The 17,219-nt window shown below is 47.9% G+C and overlaps 2 protein-coding genes across 2 annotated transcripts in view; both read right to left on the bottom strand.

The window, feature by feature from the left end:
* The window catches only part of MAPK12 (mitogen-activated protein kinase 12), a 32,332-nt gene extending 30,244 nt beyond the window's left edge, over positions 1–2,088 (bottom strand). Inside the window, 4 exon segments of the mRNA XM_066319037.1 lie at positions 1,236–1,314; positions 1,316–1,363; positions 1,963–1,990; positions 1,993–2,088. Of these exon segments, the coding sequence (XP_066175134.1) occupies positions 1,236–1,314; positions 1,316–1,363; positions 1,963–1,990; positions 1,993–2,077 (240 nt within the window). The 5' untranslated portion in view covers positions 2,078–2,088.
* Positions 2,089–13,822: 11,734 nt separating this feature from the next.
* MAPK11 (mitogen-activated protein kinase 11) overlaps positions 13,823–17,219 on the bottom strand; it is a 31,111-nt gene continuing 27,714 nt past the window's right edge. Inside the window, 1 exon segment of the mRNA XM_066318588.1 lies at positions 13,823–15,292. Coding sequence (XP_066174685.1) covers positions 15,219–15,292 — 74 coding nt within the window. The 3' untranslated portion in view covers positions 13,823–15,218.

Raw genomic sequence — 17,219 nt, 5'->3', positions numbered from 1 at the left:
ATGTTCAGAAAGAAAATGCTGAGAGTATGAAAGCCCATAGACAGAAGTTTCCTGCAAACATTAACTTTTAAACATAAGCAGCAGTGGTTAGGAGGCAGTTAGTTTGAAGTAATCAGACTAATCAGTAATCTAAAAGATTTAGATTAAAACAAGCAGACAGTTTCTTAAGCCTACAAAAAGCTCTTTCCCTTCTGGACTGTCAGGATAGCCCACAAATTATTCCTCAAATGAACCTAGTTGGTAGTCACAGTCTTGGTATTATAATAGTAAATGGCAATGACTAGTTATTGTTATTACCACTTTCTCATCCTTGCTTCTGATCTCTCAGCGTTTTGTGAATGAAAGTATGCTCTAATCTTCCACATCACACTAAAACAATGTTCTTATGCATCATTTTAACAACTCCCTCCAAACTCTAAGGGTTTTTTAATCCCATATGCATTCTTCATGAATAGCACAATTACTACTGTGACCCTCCAAGCCCACCCTGGGACTCTTCTCACCCAGAATCAATGCTTTCACTCCATAAAAACTGTTTTGGCACAAATTTCTTTTGCATTTTTTCCTAAACCCCTAAGCAGTACTGGGACCAGGAATCTTCTCTCAATCACACTTTCAACACTTCTTTCTACAGCTGTTCTTCTTTCATGTTACATGGCAATTATGTGCAATTCTATTACCTATTCTCTGCTTCACAGTAAAGCAGTTTGTTTAGTCATTTGTGGACTGTTCCTGTTTCCATTAATATCAGCCTAAAGGTTCAAATCCTTCATGAATGACAAAAAAAGAGAAAAATACTAACCCTCCCCAGAGATATGCACGTGTACATCTTCATGCAAGCTCAGGAGAATTAAAAAAAAAAAAAAAAAAAAAGGGAAAAAGAAAAGAAAGAAGTAATGCTGAGACCCACAGATGTGTGCTCAGTATTCTGCAACTCACAGGAACATAGTAATGGAGACTGTAATTTCTGGTCTTTAATCCCTCTCGCTAGCACTGAGCAAAATGCAGTGTGGTCCTAACCTTCCCCACCCAATCTTTCCTACATGGAAATTAAGTGGTGTTTCCCACAGGATATTCTGGTTTGTGTGAACTGATGTTTCTAGGGCAGGCAGAAAAAAAACAGCTGAAAGATTCCAGAATTCCATTCAGCTACACATCTGCCTTATCCAAATCTACTTATTTTCCTCGATTTAGAGCGCCTAAGCTGTTATTTTTGAGCTAAAGACTCAACTCACGTTTTCATGCTTCATGTGCTTCAGGAGTCGCAGCTCTCGGTAAGCTCGTTTGGCAAAGAGCTCCGACTGAAACGGGCGGTAATTTCTTAATGGCCACTTTGGTACCACTTCTTCCATCGACGGCTGAGCTTTAAGGGAAAATAAGAGCTTGGTGAGCAAGGGCCGAAGGAAGTCTGCAAACCCCAGCAAACCAGCGGCTGCTGCATGCTGCCGGCCTCTGCAGGAGGAAACCTCCTCCCCAAAGCACCTCTCATTTGCACCGTTTAAAAGCATGCCAGGCTCTGTGATGAAACGCAGACAATTACCAAAAGCTTTAAAGAGGAACATCTGCGCAGTGGGGGAAAAAAATAAAAAAATAAATCCCCAACCTCAAAAAAAGACACACAAAAAATAAAAAAAAAAAAAAAAAAAAAAAAAAGTCCTACAAACGCCCAAACCAAGGGGCCCGCTCCAAGGCTACAACATCCCGGGTTTCAGCGCGCTGCCGCTCCGGTGTGCCGCGGGCAGAGCTCCCGGGCAGAGCTCCCGGGCAGCGCTCCCCGGGCTCTGCTCTCCAGGGACGGGACCGGGCGGGTCGGCTCCTCCGGAGATCAGCCCGGCCCGGGGCGGCCAGGTGAACAGCCCAGATCCGCACAAGAACCGGGAAAAGTTGTCAGGGAGCGCCAGGGCAGAGGCCGGGCCCGGCGGCACTCCCCGGCCGGGACAGAGGCCGCCGCGCCCCGCTCACCACACGGCTCCGTAGGCGCCGGACCCACCGGCTGCAGGTCCCGGTAGCGATCCCGCACTTCCCACAGGGTCTTGGTGATCTCCTGCCGGTAGAATCCGTTCTTGGGGGAGGACATTGGCGTGCCGACCCCCGCCGGCACGGCGCCGACAAAGAGCTCGGGCGGGGAGGGCCAGCGCCGCCGAGCCGGGCTGCGCTGGGGCTGGGCCTGGCCGGCGGCACCGCCCGCTGCACCGCCCGCACAGCACCGCACAGCACAGCACAGCCCCGCACAGCCCCGCACAGCCCCGCACAGCACCGCACAGCACCGCACAGCACCGCACAGCACCGCACAGCACCGCACAGCCCCGCACAGCACAGCACAGCACAGCACAGCACCGCACAGCCCCGCACAGCACTGCACCGCACAGCACAGCACCGCACAGCACAGCACCGCACAGCACAGCACAGCACAGCACAGCACGGCCCCGCACAGCACGCACAGCACAGCACAGCACCAGCACCACAGCACAGCACAGCACAGCACTGCACAGCACAGCACAGCACGGCACGGCACAGCACAGCACTGCACAGCACGCACAGCACCGCACAGCACAGCACAGCACAGCACAGCACTGCACAGCACTGCACAGCGCTGCACAGCACAGCACAGCACCGCAGCCAGCACCGCACAGCACAGCACCGCCACAGCACAGCGCAGCCCAGCACAGCACAGCACCGCACAGCACAGCACAGCACAGCACAGCACTGCACAGCACTGCACAGCGCTGCACAGCACAGCAGCACCGCACAGCATAGCACAGCACAGCACCGCACAGCACAGCACCGCACAGCACAGCACTGCACAGCACTGCACAGCCCCCGCACAGCACAGCACTGCACAGCACAGCACCGCACAGCACAGCACAGCACCGCACAGCACCGACAGCACAGCAGCACAGCACCGCACAGCACAGCACAGCCCCGCACAGCACCGCACAGCACAGCACTGCACAGCACTGCACAGCACAGCACCGCAGCACCGCACAGCACAGCACTGCACAGCACTGCACAGCCCCGCACAGCACAGCACAGCACAGCACAGCCCCGCACAGCACAGCACCAGCAGCACAGCACGCACAGCACAGCACAGCACAGCAGCACAGCACGGCCCCGCACAGCACAGCACCGCACAGCACAGCACAGCACAGCACCGCACAGCACAGCACAGCACAGCACAGCACAGCACAGCACAGCACGGCCCGCACAGCACAGCCAGCACAGACGCACAGCACGCAACAGCACAGCACAGCACTGCACAGCCAGCACACGGCACGCACGGCACAGCACAGCACTGCACAGCACAGCACAGCAGCACAGCACAGCACAGCACAGCCCGCCAGCACAGCACGCACACCGCACAGCACAACGCACAGACAGCACGGCACAGCACAGCACCCCCCACAGCACCGCACAGCACAGCACAGCACCGCACCGCCCCGCACAGCACAGCACAGCACCGCACCAGCACAGCATAGCACAGCACAGCACAGCACAGCACAGCACTGCACAGCACAGCACCGCACAGCACCGCACAGCACAGCACTGCACAGCACAGCACGGCCCCGCACAGCACCGCACAGCACTGCACAGCACAGCACGCACAGCACCGCACAGCACAGCACAGCACAGCACAGCACAGCACAGCACCGCACAGCCCCGCACAGCACAGCACAGCACAGCACAGCACCGCACCGCACAGCACCGCACAGTACAGACCGCACAGCACCGCACAGCACAGCCCCCGCACAGCACCGCACAGCCCCGCACAGCCCCGCACAGACGCCAGCACAGCACACACGCACAGCACAGCACAGCACAGCACAGTACAGCACCGCACAGCCCCGCACAGCACAGCACAGCACAGCACAGCACCGCACAGCACAGCACAGCACAGCACAGCACCGCACAGCAGCACCGCACAGCACAGCACAGCACAGCCCCGCACAGCCCGCACAGCACTGCACAGCACAGCCCCGCACAGCACAGCACAGCACAGCCCGCACAGCACCGCACAGCACAGCACAGCACAGCACAGCACTGCACCGCACAGCACCGCACAGCACCGCACAGCCCCGCACCGACAGCACGCACAGCACACAGCACAGCACCGCACAGCCACGCACAGCACAGCACAGCACAGCACCGCACAGCACAGCACAGCACCGCACAGCACAGCACAGCACAGCACAGCCCCGCACAGCACAGCACCGCACAGCCCCGCACAGTACCGCACAGCCAGCCCCGGACAGCCCCGCCAGCAACGCACAGCCAGCACAGCACGCCAGCACCGCACAGCACAGCACAGCACAGAACCCGCACAGCACAGCACGCAAAGCACAGCACAGCACAGCCCGCACAGACAGCACAGCACAGCCCGCCACGCACAGCCACAGCACAGCACAGCCACGCACGCCCCCCCGCACAGCACAGCACGCACAGCACAGCACAGCACAGCCCCGCAAGGCACAGCACAGAACAGCCCGCACAGCACAGCACAGCACAGCACAGCCCCGCACAGCACCGCACAGCACAGCACAGCACAGCCCCGCACAGCACAGCACAGCACCGCACAGCACAGCACCGCACAGCACAGCACAGCACAGCCCCGCACAGCACAGCACAGCCCCGCACAGCACAGCACAGCACCGCACAGCACCGCACAACAGCACAGCACTGCACAGCACTGCACAGCACAGCCCAGCACTGCACTGCACAGCACCGCCCCGCACGCACAGCACCGCACAGCACAGCACTGCACAGCACCGTCCCGCACAGCACCGCACAGCACAGCACCGCACAGCACAGCACAGCACAGCACAGCACCGCACAGCACAGCACAGCACAGCCCCGCACAGCACAGCACAGCACCGCACAGCACCGCACAGCACCGCACAGCACAGCACAGCACAGCACAGCACAGCACAGCACAGCACAGCACTGCACAGCACAGCACAGCACAGCACCGCACAGCACAGCACAGCACCGCACAGCACAGCACAGCACCGCCCCGCACAGCACAGCACAGCACCGCACAGCACAGCACAGCACAGCACAGCACAGCACCGCACAGCCCCGCACAGCACAGCACCGCACAGCACAGCACAGCCCCGCACAGCACCGCACAGCACTGCACAGCACAGCACAGCCCCGCACAGCGCGCACAGCACAGCACAGCACAGCACAGCACAGCACCACAGCCAGCACAGCCCAGCACAGCACGCACAGCACAGCACAGCACCGCACAGCACAGCACCGCACAGCACCGCACAGCACAGCACAGCACAGCACACAGCACCGCACAGCACAGCACAGCACTGCACAGCACTGCACAGCCCCGCACAGCACTGCACAGCACCGCACAGCACCGCACAGCACAGCACAGCACAGCACCGCACAGCACAGCACAGCACAGCACCGCACAGCACAGCACCGCACAGCCAGCACAGCACAGCACCGCACAGCACAGCACAGCACCGCACAGCACAGCACAGCACAGCACCGCACAGCACAGCACCGCAGCACAGCACAGCACAGCACCGCACAGCACCGCACAGCACAGCACCGCACAGCACAGCACAGCACCGCACAGCACCGCACAGCACAGCACAGCACAGCACCGCACAGCACCGCACAGCACAGCACAGCACAGCACCGCACAGCACAGCACCGCACCGCACAGCCCCGCACAGCGCACAGCACAGCACAGCACAGCACAGCACAGCACAGCACAGCACAGCACTGCACAGCACCGCACGCACAGCACAGCACAGCACAGCAGCACAGCACCGCACAGCACCGCACAGCACAGCACCGCACAGCACAGCACCGACAGCACCGCACAGCACCGCACAGCACAGCACAGCACCGCACAGCACATCACAGCACAGCACCGCACAGCACCGCACAGCACCGCACAGCACCGCACGCACCGCCCGCCGCCTCGGCTGGGCCGGGGACAGGCACCGAGACCGGCACCGGCACCGGCAGCAGGACCAGGACTGGCACCGGCACCGGCAGCGTCCTGTCCCTCTCCGGCCCGGGCGCCTGGGGCCGCGCTCCGCCGAGGCTGAGGGCGCGGTGTCCCGGAGCGTGATCGGAGACAGTGCCCGGACAGGAGACAGTGCCCGGACAGGAGACAGTGCCCGGACAGGAGATAGTGCCCGGACAGGACACAGGTGACCGGACAGGAGACAGTGCCCGGACAGGAGAGAGTGCCCGGACAGGAGACAGTGCCCGGACAGGAGATAGTGCCCGGACAGGACACAGGTGACCGGACAGGAGACAGTGCCCGGACAGGAGAGAGTGCCCGGACAGGAGAGAGTGCCCGGACAGGAGACAGTGCCCGGACAGGACACAGGTGACTGGACAGGAGGCAGTGCCCGGACAGGAGAGAGTGCCCGGACAGGAGAGAGTGCCCGGACAGGAGACAGTGCCCGGACAGGAGAGAGTGCCCGGACAGGAGATAGTGCCTGGACAGGAGACAGTGCCCGGACAGGAGACAGTGCCCGGACAGGAGACAGTGCCCGGACAGGAGAGAGTGCCCGGACAGGAGACAGTGCCCGGACAGGAGAGAGTGCCCGGACAGGAGATAGTGCCTGGACAGGAGACAGTGCCCGGACAGGAGACAGTGCCCGGACAGGAGACAGTGCCCGGACAGGAGAGAGTGCCCGGACAGGAGACAGTGCCCGACAGGAGAGAGTGCCCGGACAGGAGATAGTGCCTGGACAGAGACAGTGCCCGGACAGGAGACAGTGCCCGGACAGGAGAGAGTGCCCGGACAGGAGACAGTGCCCGGACAGGAGAGAGTGCCCGGACAGGAGAGAGTGCCCGGACAGGAGACAGGTGCCCGGACAGGAGACAGTGCCCGGACAGGACACAGGTGACCGGACAGGACACAGATGCTCGGACAGGAGAGAGATGCCAGGACAGGACACAGGTGACCTTACAGGACACAGGTGCCCGGACAGGAGATAGTGCCCGGACAGGACACAGATGCCCGGACAGGACACAGGTGCCCGGACAGGACACGGGTGGCCGGGCTGTCGCTGGCCGTCTCTTCCCCGCAGTGCAGACCAAACCCCTCCCGCCGTCTGTTCCCCGCCCGGCCCGGTCCCGCTTTGCGTTTTGTGCTCAGGTTCCGCTTTGGTGCCGCCGGCTGCTGCATCAAAGCGCTCGGGAGTACGAGAGTGCCGCTGGCAGAGCCGGGAGTCCAAAAGTGAGCTTTTGTATGGCCTCTGCCCTGAGACGAGCAGCCGAGGAGTCCCCAGATCATCCCAGGGTCAACCACAAGTTACAACAATATTTCATATAGTTAAATAAAACCCAGCACGCACTTGGTTTAGGTGCTCAGGGCAGGTGGTCCTGTGGGCTGGCTGAAGTGAACTGGAATGGAATTGTGCAGCAGTGGCTTGAAACGATTGCAGGGCTGAAGTACCGACAAGAGCAACCTCCTCAGGAGCTCTGTAATAAATAGGTCGGGCCAGCAACACGTGTAAGCCAAAGACCTTGTTTAAAATAAGTTTTATGTGTTCTCTTGTGAATTTAATTAAAATTCTTGGCCTTCAGGGTCTGGTAAACCTTTGTTTTGTTTGACTTCCTGAGCGATGTTGCTGGGGTTAGATAATTCAGATTCGCTGTCACTAGAGTTTAATTTGTGGTTTAGCTCCAAAGGAGCAATCTGGACAAGTTTGATGGTTCCAGTTTTGGTAGCTGCCGGGGCCAGCCTTTTCATGCCTGACTCTGAAATATGGAAGAGCTGCTCTGCCTTTGCTCCTGCGGGGTAGGAAGAACACAACCTTCCAGCCACCAGCCCTGTGTTCCAGTGCTGCTCCCTGACCTGTTTGAACCTCTGGTTTAGTGAGAATGGAGAGCAACTTTCTGACATTTAGCAGTTAACACGAGGTTTGTGAGAAGTGCTAGATCAATGGTAGATGTTTAGCTTTAAAAAACCCACTGCCCCAGGGAAATAGGTTTTAATTTCTGACATCCCTTCTATGCTGTTTGCCATTCAGATGCTGGCTGGTTTGATATGTGGTACAGGATAGACAGCTTCCTCTTGTTTTGAACTAGTCCATTAGTTAAATTACTTTTTAATGACCATTATATATGTTTCTAACACAGAGAGGATTAGTTCTGCTTGTCACCCCTCACTTACTTTTCCTTTATCCAGTTGTGACAAAGTGGTACTTTCTTACTGCTTGCTTTTTATTAAGGCAGAAATTAGATTATTTTGATGCAGTAGATAAAAGTACTAACTTAGCATCACTTAGACAAGGTCACTCTTGTGCAGCTGAAAATAATTAAAGAGCAACTTTTAAAAACATTTTAAATTGATAAAGTTATCCACTGCTGGTTTTCCCATGTTTTTTCAGTAAGCTTAGGCATAGTTTGCTATAGATGGATGAAGTAGCTGTGCAGGTCAAATATAAGACCAGCTTTCCCCACCAGGTCACACCTCCAGGAGATGATCTGGTAAACTTACTGAAAAGACTAGGAAATCATCACTGTCATACAGGGGAAGCTTTGTCTGATTCAAAACATGTATGAAGGGAATGAGGCAAGAATCTTGGGTCCATCCACAGCTGGTGGATCTTACAGCAGTGTCACAAACTGCATGAGTCTGTGTCCTGCTAGGCTCAGCTGGATACATGGTGATGTGTTTTCCCCAAACACAGTTTGTTGCAAGGGGGCTAATAGATCCTACAGCCATCTCTTATCCTGGGCAGTGTGTGCTGACAGGATAGATTTCAAAAAGAATGCTATCAGATGTTTCTGCTTCTGGCATATGTTTATTGTAAAGTTAATAGAAAAAAAAAAAAGATCTTCTTCAGACGTCATTAACAAAAATAATAAATGCATTAATGGTGCAAAAATTGCACTTTTCTAATCCTCGTCCCGTAAAGGGAAGATTAAAGAGGTGTCAGATTGTGGGTTTGTTTTTTTTTTTTAAAGAGCCAGCTTTTGATGTGCTGGATGGTTGCCATCAGCTGTGTAGCATATGAGGTAGATGGGGATAGGTACAGGACTCTTTCTAATCCCTCTGGGAACTGAGAGCTCCATTTCCCTCCAGTCTGGAGGTGAAGATTTGGTGCTGGAGCAGAAGCAGTGAGAAATCTAACCATGTTTTCCTGAGAAATCCTCCATGTATGAAGTCTGGTGAGAGAGTTTGATGACGAAGCTGCTCACCACAAACTGTCCCTTGGAAATGACAAAATGACAGAGGCCTGTTTGTCAGGAGCTGGACTGTGGGTGAGGTGCTGGGTGCAGGAGAGCATCACTGTGAGCAGTGACATCTGATCTGCAGTCCAGCACAGGTAATGTTCAGGAAAGGAGTCATACAAAGTCCTTTGAAAAATCAAACATCTTCCCACCTTTCTGCCTGTTTATGTCTTTCATATGATCATTTTATTCTTGATGCTAATCCACATATGAATAATTGGCTGTGTAAAACATACCTTCAACGTCAATAAACATAAAATGTTCCCAATTGTCAAAAGCTGATTCCTGGAACATTATTATTTTAACAAGCTTTCTATATCCCCACCTTCAAAGGTGTCAACTTAGGCCTGTTTCCATAGAGGAAGTAAGTTTGTTCTATTTATTACAACAAGAAGCAAAGCTTAAAAAAATAGTTATTTCAAAAAATCTCATTTTTAATTGGAAAATACTCTTGTGCTGTTTTGTCCCCACCCTTCCTCACTGGAGTCACTGCCAACTATTCTGCAACTTTTCTGATTTTGTCTCTGCCCCATGAGCAGGGTGTTTCAGTTCCAGTTTCTGTGACATGTAGCCCTCCTGGGGGCCTTGCCATGTTGCAACGTCACTCAGCCACCAGCAGAGAGGAATAAATAGGCATCACCTAAGTGCTTTTTTATTTTAAAAAATGGTTAAAACTATACATTTCATTTTATCAAGAGGTCAAGTGAGAACTTATATATGTAGTATCCCATTATCCCTGCTTGCTGGAGGTTGGTGGAGGAAGAGAGGCCAGTTGTAGAGAGTAGTTGATACCTAAATCAGCTATTTTAACACTCTCCTAACTTTTTCTCCTTGGAATCCACCAAAAGGTCCTCTCCTACAATACGCTGAGGGAGTTTAATTTTTAATTTATTACAATTGTTGCAGTATGAGATGCTATAGTCTACGAACAAAAAAATAAAAACTCAAGAGTTTCCCAACTTCAATGCAAAAATCCTATGAAAAGAGCATTAGTGGGTATCACTGATGGATAGCTTTACTCATTTCTCACTGCACATCTCCTGTTTAAACCACTCAAACCATCAGGCATTCTTACCCTCATCTTATTCCTCCTTCTCAACGCTGCCTTAATTTTCTTTGTTTCCACCTCAGCCTAATGAGAGAGCTGGGCAGGAGGAGTACTCTACGTAATTTTTGCACAGATGTAATTTAACGATGGGTTCTTGATTTGAGCATCAGGCTCTAATATAAAAAGGCATATAATATCTGAGTGCTAATCCACGGGATATTTTTTAAGGAACAAAGTATTGCTCAGTGGAAGCTGCCAGTTATGGCAGATTTAGTGTATAGTTGTCTCAGTTCTGCCACTGTGACTCAGTATTTCTACTGCATTCAGTATTACTTGTGATCAAATTGGAACCTAAAAGGACTGGCTAAAACCTCTGTGCTATGGTACACATCTTAATTTGTGACAATAATTGGAGCTGGGGGGCTATGGGAGTGCAAAATGAAGAATTTGTATGTCTGCAAGATTGAAGCCTAATTGAAGAGTTTCGCTCATTATGTAGAAATTTCTGGTCTAATGGATTAAGTGTCAGATTGGTTGGGAGATCAGTGCTCATATATATAAAGCTCACAATATATTCCCTCCTTGTAGTGAAAAACTTAGACCCTTTTAGGTATATCAGTTCAAATTTTATCATACAGCAGAAAGAAGGGCAGAGGCAGCAACACTAATGTAGCTTTCTAAATCTCTTGGCACTAGTGCCTTAAAACCCCTTGCCCAGACTCATAAATTAATGACACTTGGTACTCTCACTTGTCAAGTGTGCTGATTTTCTAAGGGCTAGTGTTTGCATCCATAAACACAAGCAGCAGTAGCAGCAACGTATGAGAAAAAGCAGCTGCTTTTAAACAAATGGAAATGTTCTATGAATTCCTTCTTAAGGAGACTGATCTTGTTGTGGTTGAATCCCTTTCTGCTGCTAACAAAAGACACAGTTTGCCCAATTTACAGTGCAATTCTCTTTTCATGAGAGCAAAATCTTTATCTGCTCACCTGTCAGGGATTTTTGCTTCAAATGAGTAATTTAGAGATGTAGCAAAAGATACTTAGACAATATGTGCTGGCAGCTCTGTACTTTTTGGACAGATGAATTTTTGACCAGGTCCCAAGAGTGGGGAAAGTGGAGGTCTGTTTCCTTGTTGTGATCCAGGAGCACATGTGACAGGAAGAAAGGGAGGAAGTAACCTTTGTATTGACTGCTTCCCACCTCTGTCAAAGTTTCTTTTGCTGCCAACATTTTGTCCTTGAAAGGGTTGTTCCCCTCCTGACCCTTAGGATGACTCGCTGTCAGATCCTGCAGTGCATTGACCCTCCCCTTTTGCTTTCACCTGCTCTACCATATCAAAAAGACACCCAAGATCATGACCTGGAACTCTGCAACAATGCTGTCTAAATAATGACTCTTGACCTATTGATAATGATGTATTTCTTTTCATATCTGTACTGAAAAATTCCTATTTTTTTTCCCACTCTATAAATTTTTGAACTTATTAGTAACCCTGCTATTTCAGACTCAAGTAGCCACTTTGTATCTTCAGGATATGGCACATGAAACAGTGCTTTTCCTCTAAACATTGAAGTTTTTGTATTCCTGTGTGCTTCGCTGTGTTATATAATTTTCCTGTGGTGGTTTCAGTGCTGATGAGGTAAAAGCTTAAAAAAAATACAGATTCTAAAAACTTCTAGAAGTATAGTGTATATACTTAGGCATGTTAAAAGAAAGAGATGCATGCAAAAGATTTTCCTTTTGCAAGACCTTTTGCTGCCAGTGATGATAAAATTGCTGGACTTGGGGTTGCACTAACCTGACTATAGAGTGAGATAATAAACGCTTGAAGTGATTTCAGTTCACTAGGTGGACAGATAACAAGCTCTTGTGACTGAAAGCTGAAATTAGATAAATTCAGATTAGAAGTAAATCGCTAACAAGGTCAGTAATTGAGCAGAGAAAGCTCTGTGTTGTCCCCAGTGGAAGCCTGAGCTGCCTCCTCCATGAGCAAAGGCCAGCCTTCCCCTCTGGGCTTTGCAGGTGGCCAGGGATGAGCGTGCCCTAATTTAGTGTAGGTTAAAACCTACATTTCTCAAGCATAATGCAATGTCCAGAGCACCTACAAAGGCACGACTGCGCTCCAGAAACAAAGAGTGCTGTCAGGAGAAGATTAAACCCCCACTGTTTCAGCAGGCACCACTACTAAGTTTTGCAAAATAACATTTGGGCCATGCAATCATTGCCTTCATTAAAGACATTTTTATCAATAACATTTTTATAACAGCTTTGTATTTACATACTCTTTAAAATTTACTTTTAGGCCATCTGCCTCACCAAGCCTGACAAAGCCCTCACTCCTCTGTATTTGCCTCCATCTGCCTGTTTGAATTGGTCAATAAATGTTGTTTTTTTTTTCCATCTGTGCTAAATGATAAGCATTGTTAGTGCTAAGCCTTCCACCTTTCTGTCCCATTGGGGTACTGGCTTTCCAATTACCCTCTCCTGCTGCTGTAAACTGATAAAGTTATCAAATTGGATCTCACGTTGGATTGCCACAAGGGAGCTGGTTACCTACCCCAGAAAAACACTTTAATTATTGGTTTTTCAGGTCTAAGTAATTGCCTTCATTTTGCACATCTAGGAAAAAGATGTCTGTCTCCTCCCTACTGTTTTTTTGACATTAAAATGAGATGATTTACAGGTTTTGATGGTAATTCATTAGAAAGGGCTGAGCTGTTGTGCCCATTACTGTCACCTTTGATTAGTTTAAAATGGCTGTGACCATATTCTTCCTACATAATTTATCTCCTTGAAAAAAATTGCATCTTTCAATGCCAAAGAAAATATTCAGAGGAAGATTCAAAGTTGCCAGAAGAATAGATTTTGGAAGCAACATAAAACTTCCTTTCTACCTCAAGTGGCAGAACTATGGCAATAAGTTTTCTGCATCCTTTGAAGCATTTGACAATGGCCACCCTCAGAGCCAGAAAAAAACAGATTTAAAAAATGAAGGGACAAACCCCATTATAAATTAATTATTGTCAGACACAAAAAAAAATTCTTGTGAAATCTCTTGACTTCATCCTTGCCCTTCCAACTGAAAAGGAGCTGCCAAAGAGGCTTGTAAGCTCAACATCAGATTTCAGAAAAAATACAGCACTAAGCTACTTTTAACTGGCAAACAAACAAATTAAAAAAAAAAAGTTTAAGATATGACTGAGTCACTATTTTTATTATGTAGTCAGACAAATAGTTGAAAGATTTGGAACTTTAAGCCAAAGTAATGATGGCTGAGAGCACTTCAGCAGAGTCCCAAGAAATCCATGCAGGCATTTACTTTCAGATTACCATGCCCTGGGGAAAGCTGAATACAAGTGGCTGCATTTACTGGCTGCAAGTATTGGCTAACTGGTCAACATTACCAAAACAGTCTATCATCACTTAGTCCACAAATTCGAAGCTTATTTTCTAGAAGGAATGCCTATTTCTATTTTTGAAAAAAAAAAAAAATCAAATCAAAGTTCTTGGACTTGATTTTTTGTTTTTAAATCTGTTTATTAAGAAAAAAGCCTTTCTTTTTACATAGAAAAGATACAGAGGAAAGTCAATGTAGTAGAATACATTACCTTATATAACTGCTATACAATTGAATAATAATGACAAAAGTTTCAGAAAATCTAAATATTATAAAAAGCCACCTCCAAAATAAGACTCTGACAGAGTAAGAACAAGACACAAATTAAACATTAAACAGCTGTGAATCACAAATATATAGAAAGACACAGCCATACAAGAGGCTTGTGCCAAAAGGATGTTCCTGTTACAGTGTTATGCATGCTATGTTCCTCCTGTATACAATGTAATGGAGGAATAGATAAATTTAAATCTTAAAAAAAATCTCAGTATCTGATGTATCCTGCAATTTTTATTTTTTTCCAACTTTTCAGAGTCAGTAAACCTTTATAATTTTGCTTAAAAAAACTCCAATGAGAATGTGTCAAATTCTTGAATCTCCTGGTTTTGTCACGTCTTCCAATGGCAATTATCAGATTACTTTCCCAAGGATTTTTGTGAAAGAAAGTGAGACAGTGTGGACTATTTAATTCAAAGCTGGGAGCTGAACTGAGCACTCCTGCAGTGCCATCTGTGACAGCCTTTGCTGAAGCTTGCACAAGTCTACAGAGCTCTGCTGAGCACCTTCAAACACCTTCCTGTAAACCCAGGCAAATTCACCAACAGACCAGCAATGGCATGGTGAGGAATAGCATCTGTCTCACAACTGGGTATTGGGCAGATTAAAAAAAAAAAAAAACCTGTGGAAAATAATGAGAACAGACACTTGAATGGCAAGAGAAGAGAAAGATTTATTTTTACTGACTTTCAACTGGTGTTAAGATTGCTTGAGAGACATCCAGTACATGTGTAAGACCACCACAGATATGACTACATATGCATCTTCTGTCTATCTCACTACCACACCCTCTCTTCATAAAGGCACTAACTATAATAGTACGTAAACAGACAGATAAAATGTCACTAAAAAAAAAAAAAAAAAAAAAAAAAAGGATTGCTTGTATGGACTTCTTGTTTATGTTTGTATACATTCATGCTTTAAATGTACAATCTTGAAATTAATTTAAAAGGTCACCTTTATTTTGGCAATACAACGGATAAAATGAAACATGCAGAACACACAGCTTGACAGAACTCAGTGCATAATTTTGTCAGAATGAAGCAGTTCTTTACCACCCTTTGTGAGTTGGGAATACATTCATATTACAAGGCAAAAAAAAAAAAACCCCACCCAAAACAGACAACATCTGCCTTCTGTTTAATGCATCTGTTTTTCCACATCTCCTCCAACATCTTTGGATAGTAAAATCTATGTCTGACCACAGGTTAAATTGTATGGTTATATTTTAACAGTCTTCATAGTGCAGCAAGGTGAGACAGAGCTGCCTGTTTTCACTGTTCTATCTCCAGGCTGTCCATTTTTAAGTCGGGTGGTTTAAAGCTATTCACTTCTTCATAGGTCAGTTCTGTAGAGGGGGTGTAAGGCAGAGAGAAGAATTAGGTGATATTTTCTTCAGAAGAAAAAATATTCCAGACAAAACAGTTCCACAGATACATGTGACTTGTAGTTTGTATTTCCAGCCTTTTTAGTGTCCAGATCCAAAACCAGACTGAATTCACTAGGAACCCTCCTCTTGACCTCAGATTACAAATTAGACTCACAAATACTGTTATTGTACAGCATGACTGTCCCTTTCAACTAATTACTAAAATACACAGGCCCTGAAATGAAACCATCAATTATGCTGTCATGACCTGCCAAAATGATGTAAAAAGACAATATGTAATGGAAAATGGAATCTTTAAAAGTACCTAGATAGGTTTTAAAATGTACACTTTTAACTGTGGAGAACATTCTTTATCATCTCGCAGTCAGTTGCCTTCAACTATGTATCATTTAGAATTCTGTGCTAATTCCTTGGGATCCTGGTTGTTTTTTTTTTTTAATGTTTTACTGCAGCTGATCTAATTTTATGGTACTCTGAAAAAAATTTTCTTTTTGTCATAGAAGCATGTAACAGCTTTCATCAGAAAATTCTATATTCATCAATAGCTAGAAACATGGGTTATTTGCTATCTTACCCTGCTTTGGGGATAACCCTTTATCTTTTCATGCTAACAGTCATGCCCTGTTTTCTGCCTTGGACATTAATGGAATACGTTGTCAGTGGCTACCTCTTTCTTATTTTCTCAGATTAGATGCTGCTTTTTACAGACCAAGTCCTGTTTGCATATGGTTAACTTCAGCTTATGGCATTACTTTAGGTTCTGTTTCCAAACAGTGATGTTTAAATCATATCAAAGTCTATTAGCTTGTTTATTAAGGAACTCTGTCTGAGACAGCTGCTATGCCTGCAAGCATACCTAGTCTCCTCTAAAAACATGTAAAAATCTTGGGACTGAATCTTGCTTATGCTCTAGTTGTGTCAGAGTGTACAGTGATGTGTGTGCCAGTTTCAGCGAGGGATTTCTCTGAAGGAAATTCTGTGTGCAGAACTCCAGGCACTGCTGTGACTTTGATTGACTGACTTATAACTCTTACACAGAATTCAGGCAGCTCCTCCAGGGAGGAGCTACAGCTGACTCAACTTGGAGAAGCCAGTGGCCTCACAAATAGGACATCTGGAACTGCATTAGAAATAATTCTCACTGGCTGTGTGGTTTATGTTTATGAAGCTCTTTACCCACTTCTCACTGCACCTACTTAGCAGAGATATGTGCAACTGGAGCAACATCTAAGGAGAGAATGTATAGCATTAATCTGAATAGCATACTCTTGGCCTCTAAAATTTTGAAATATTTTCTAACTGATTAAACCTGTCAGTAAGAATCTATGAGCTGGGGCTGCTAGCCTCAGTAGTGTGCAATGGAGGCCAAGAAAACTCTGAAATGCATAATGTATAAGACAAAGTGTCTGAAATCCCATTTTACTTTGGTGCTCAGTCCCTGAGATCAAGCACCACTGATTTTTAACTTGAACAGAAAAAGAGCAGAAACAAGCCATCGACATTTTGAGGAACTGGGTCAATATTTCATCAACACTACAAACATTTTATGTCATCTTACTTAAATGTGGCACATGCTGTGCTTGAAAATAAAAAGTTTATTTCCCAAGATAAAAATATGGCCAGAGGGAAGAAGGAAAAGCAGCAAACCTGCTGTGCAAGTTTGGAGATTTTTGTCTTAGGCCTTTTTTAAACCTGATTAAAGAAGGAATTTGACCTGTAATTCCATCAAGGTCAATGATGTAAATAATGATACATAATAAATGCAATGATAAATAATATGATATTGTCCTTCCAAGAGAATTCACCTTCATGTCCTCATTTCAGTTTAGAAAGTGTTAAGCTGCTAAGCTAAGATTGTTCTGAAATAATTTCAGTGGGGTTTCAT

Source organism: Sylvia atricapilla, chromosome 5 (assembly GCF_009819655.1).
Source record: "Sylvia atricapilla isolate bSylAtr1 chromosome 5, bSylAtr1.pri, whole genome shotgun sequence".
NCBI lineage: Eukaryota > Metazoa > Chordata > Aves > Passeriformes > Sylviidae > Sylvia > Sylvia atricapilla.
The sequence above is the reverse complement of the archived record's forward strand: the minus strand, read 5'-3'. Positions and strand labels throughout refer to the sequence as shown.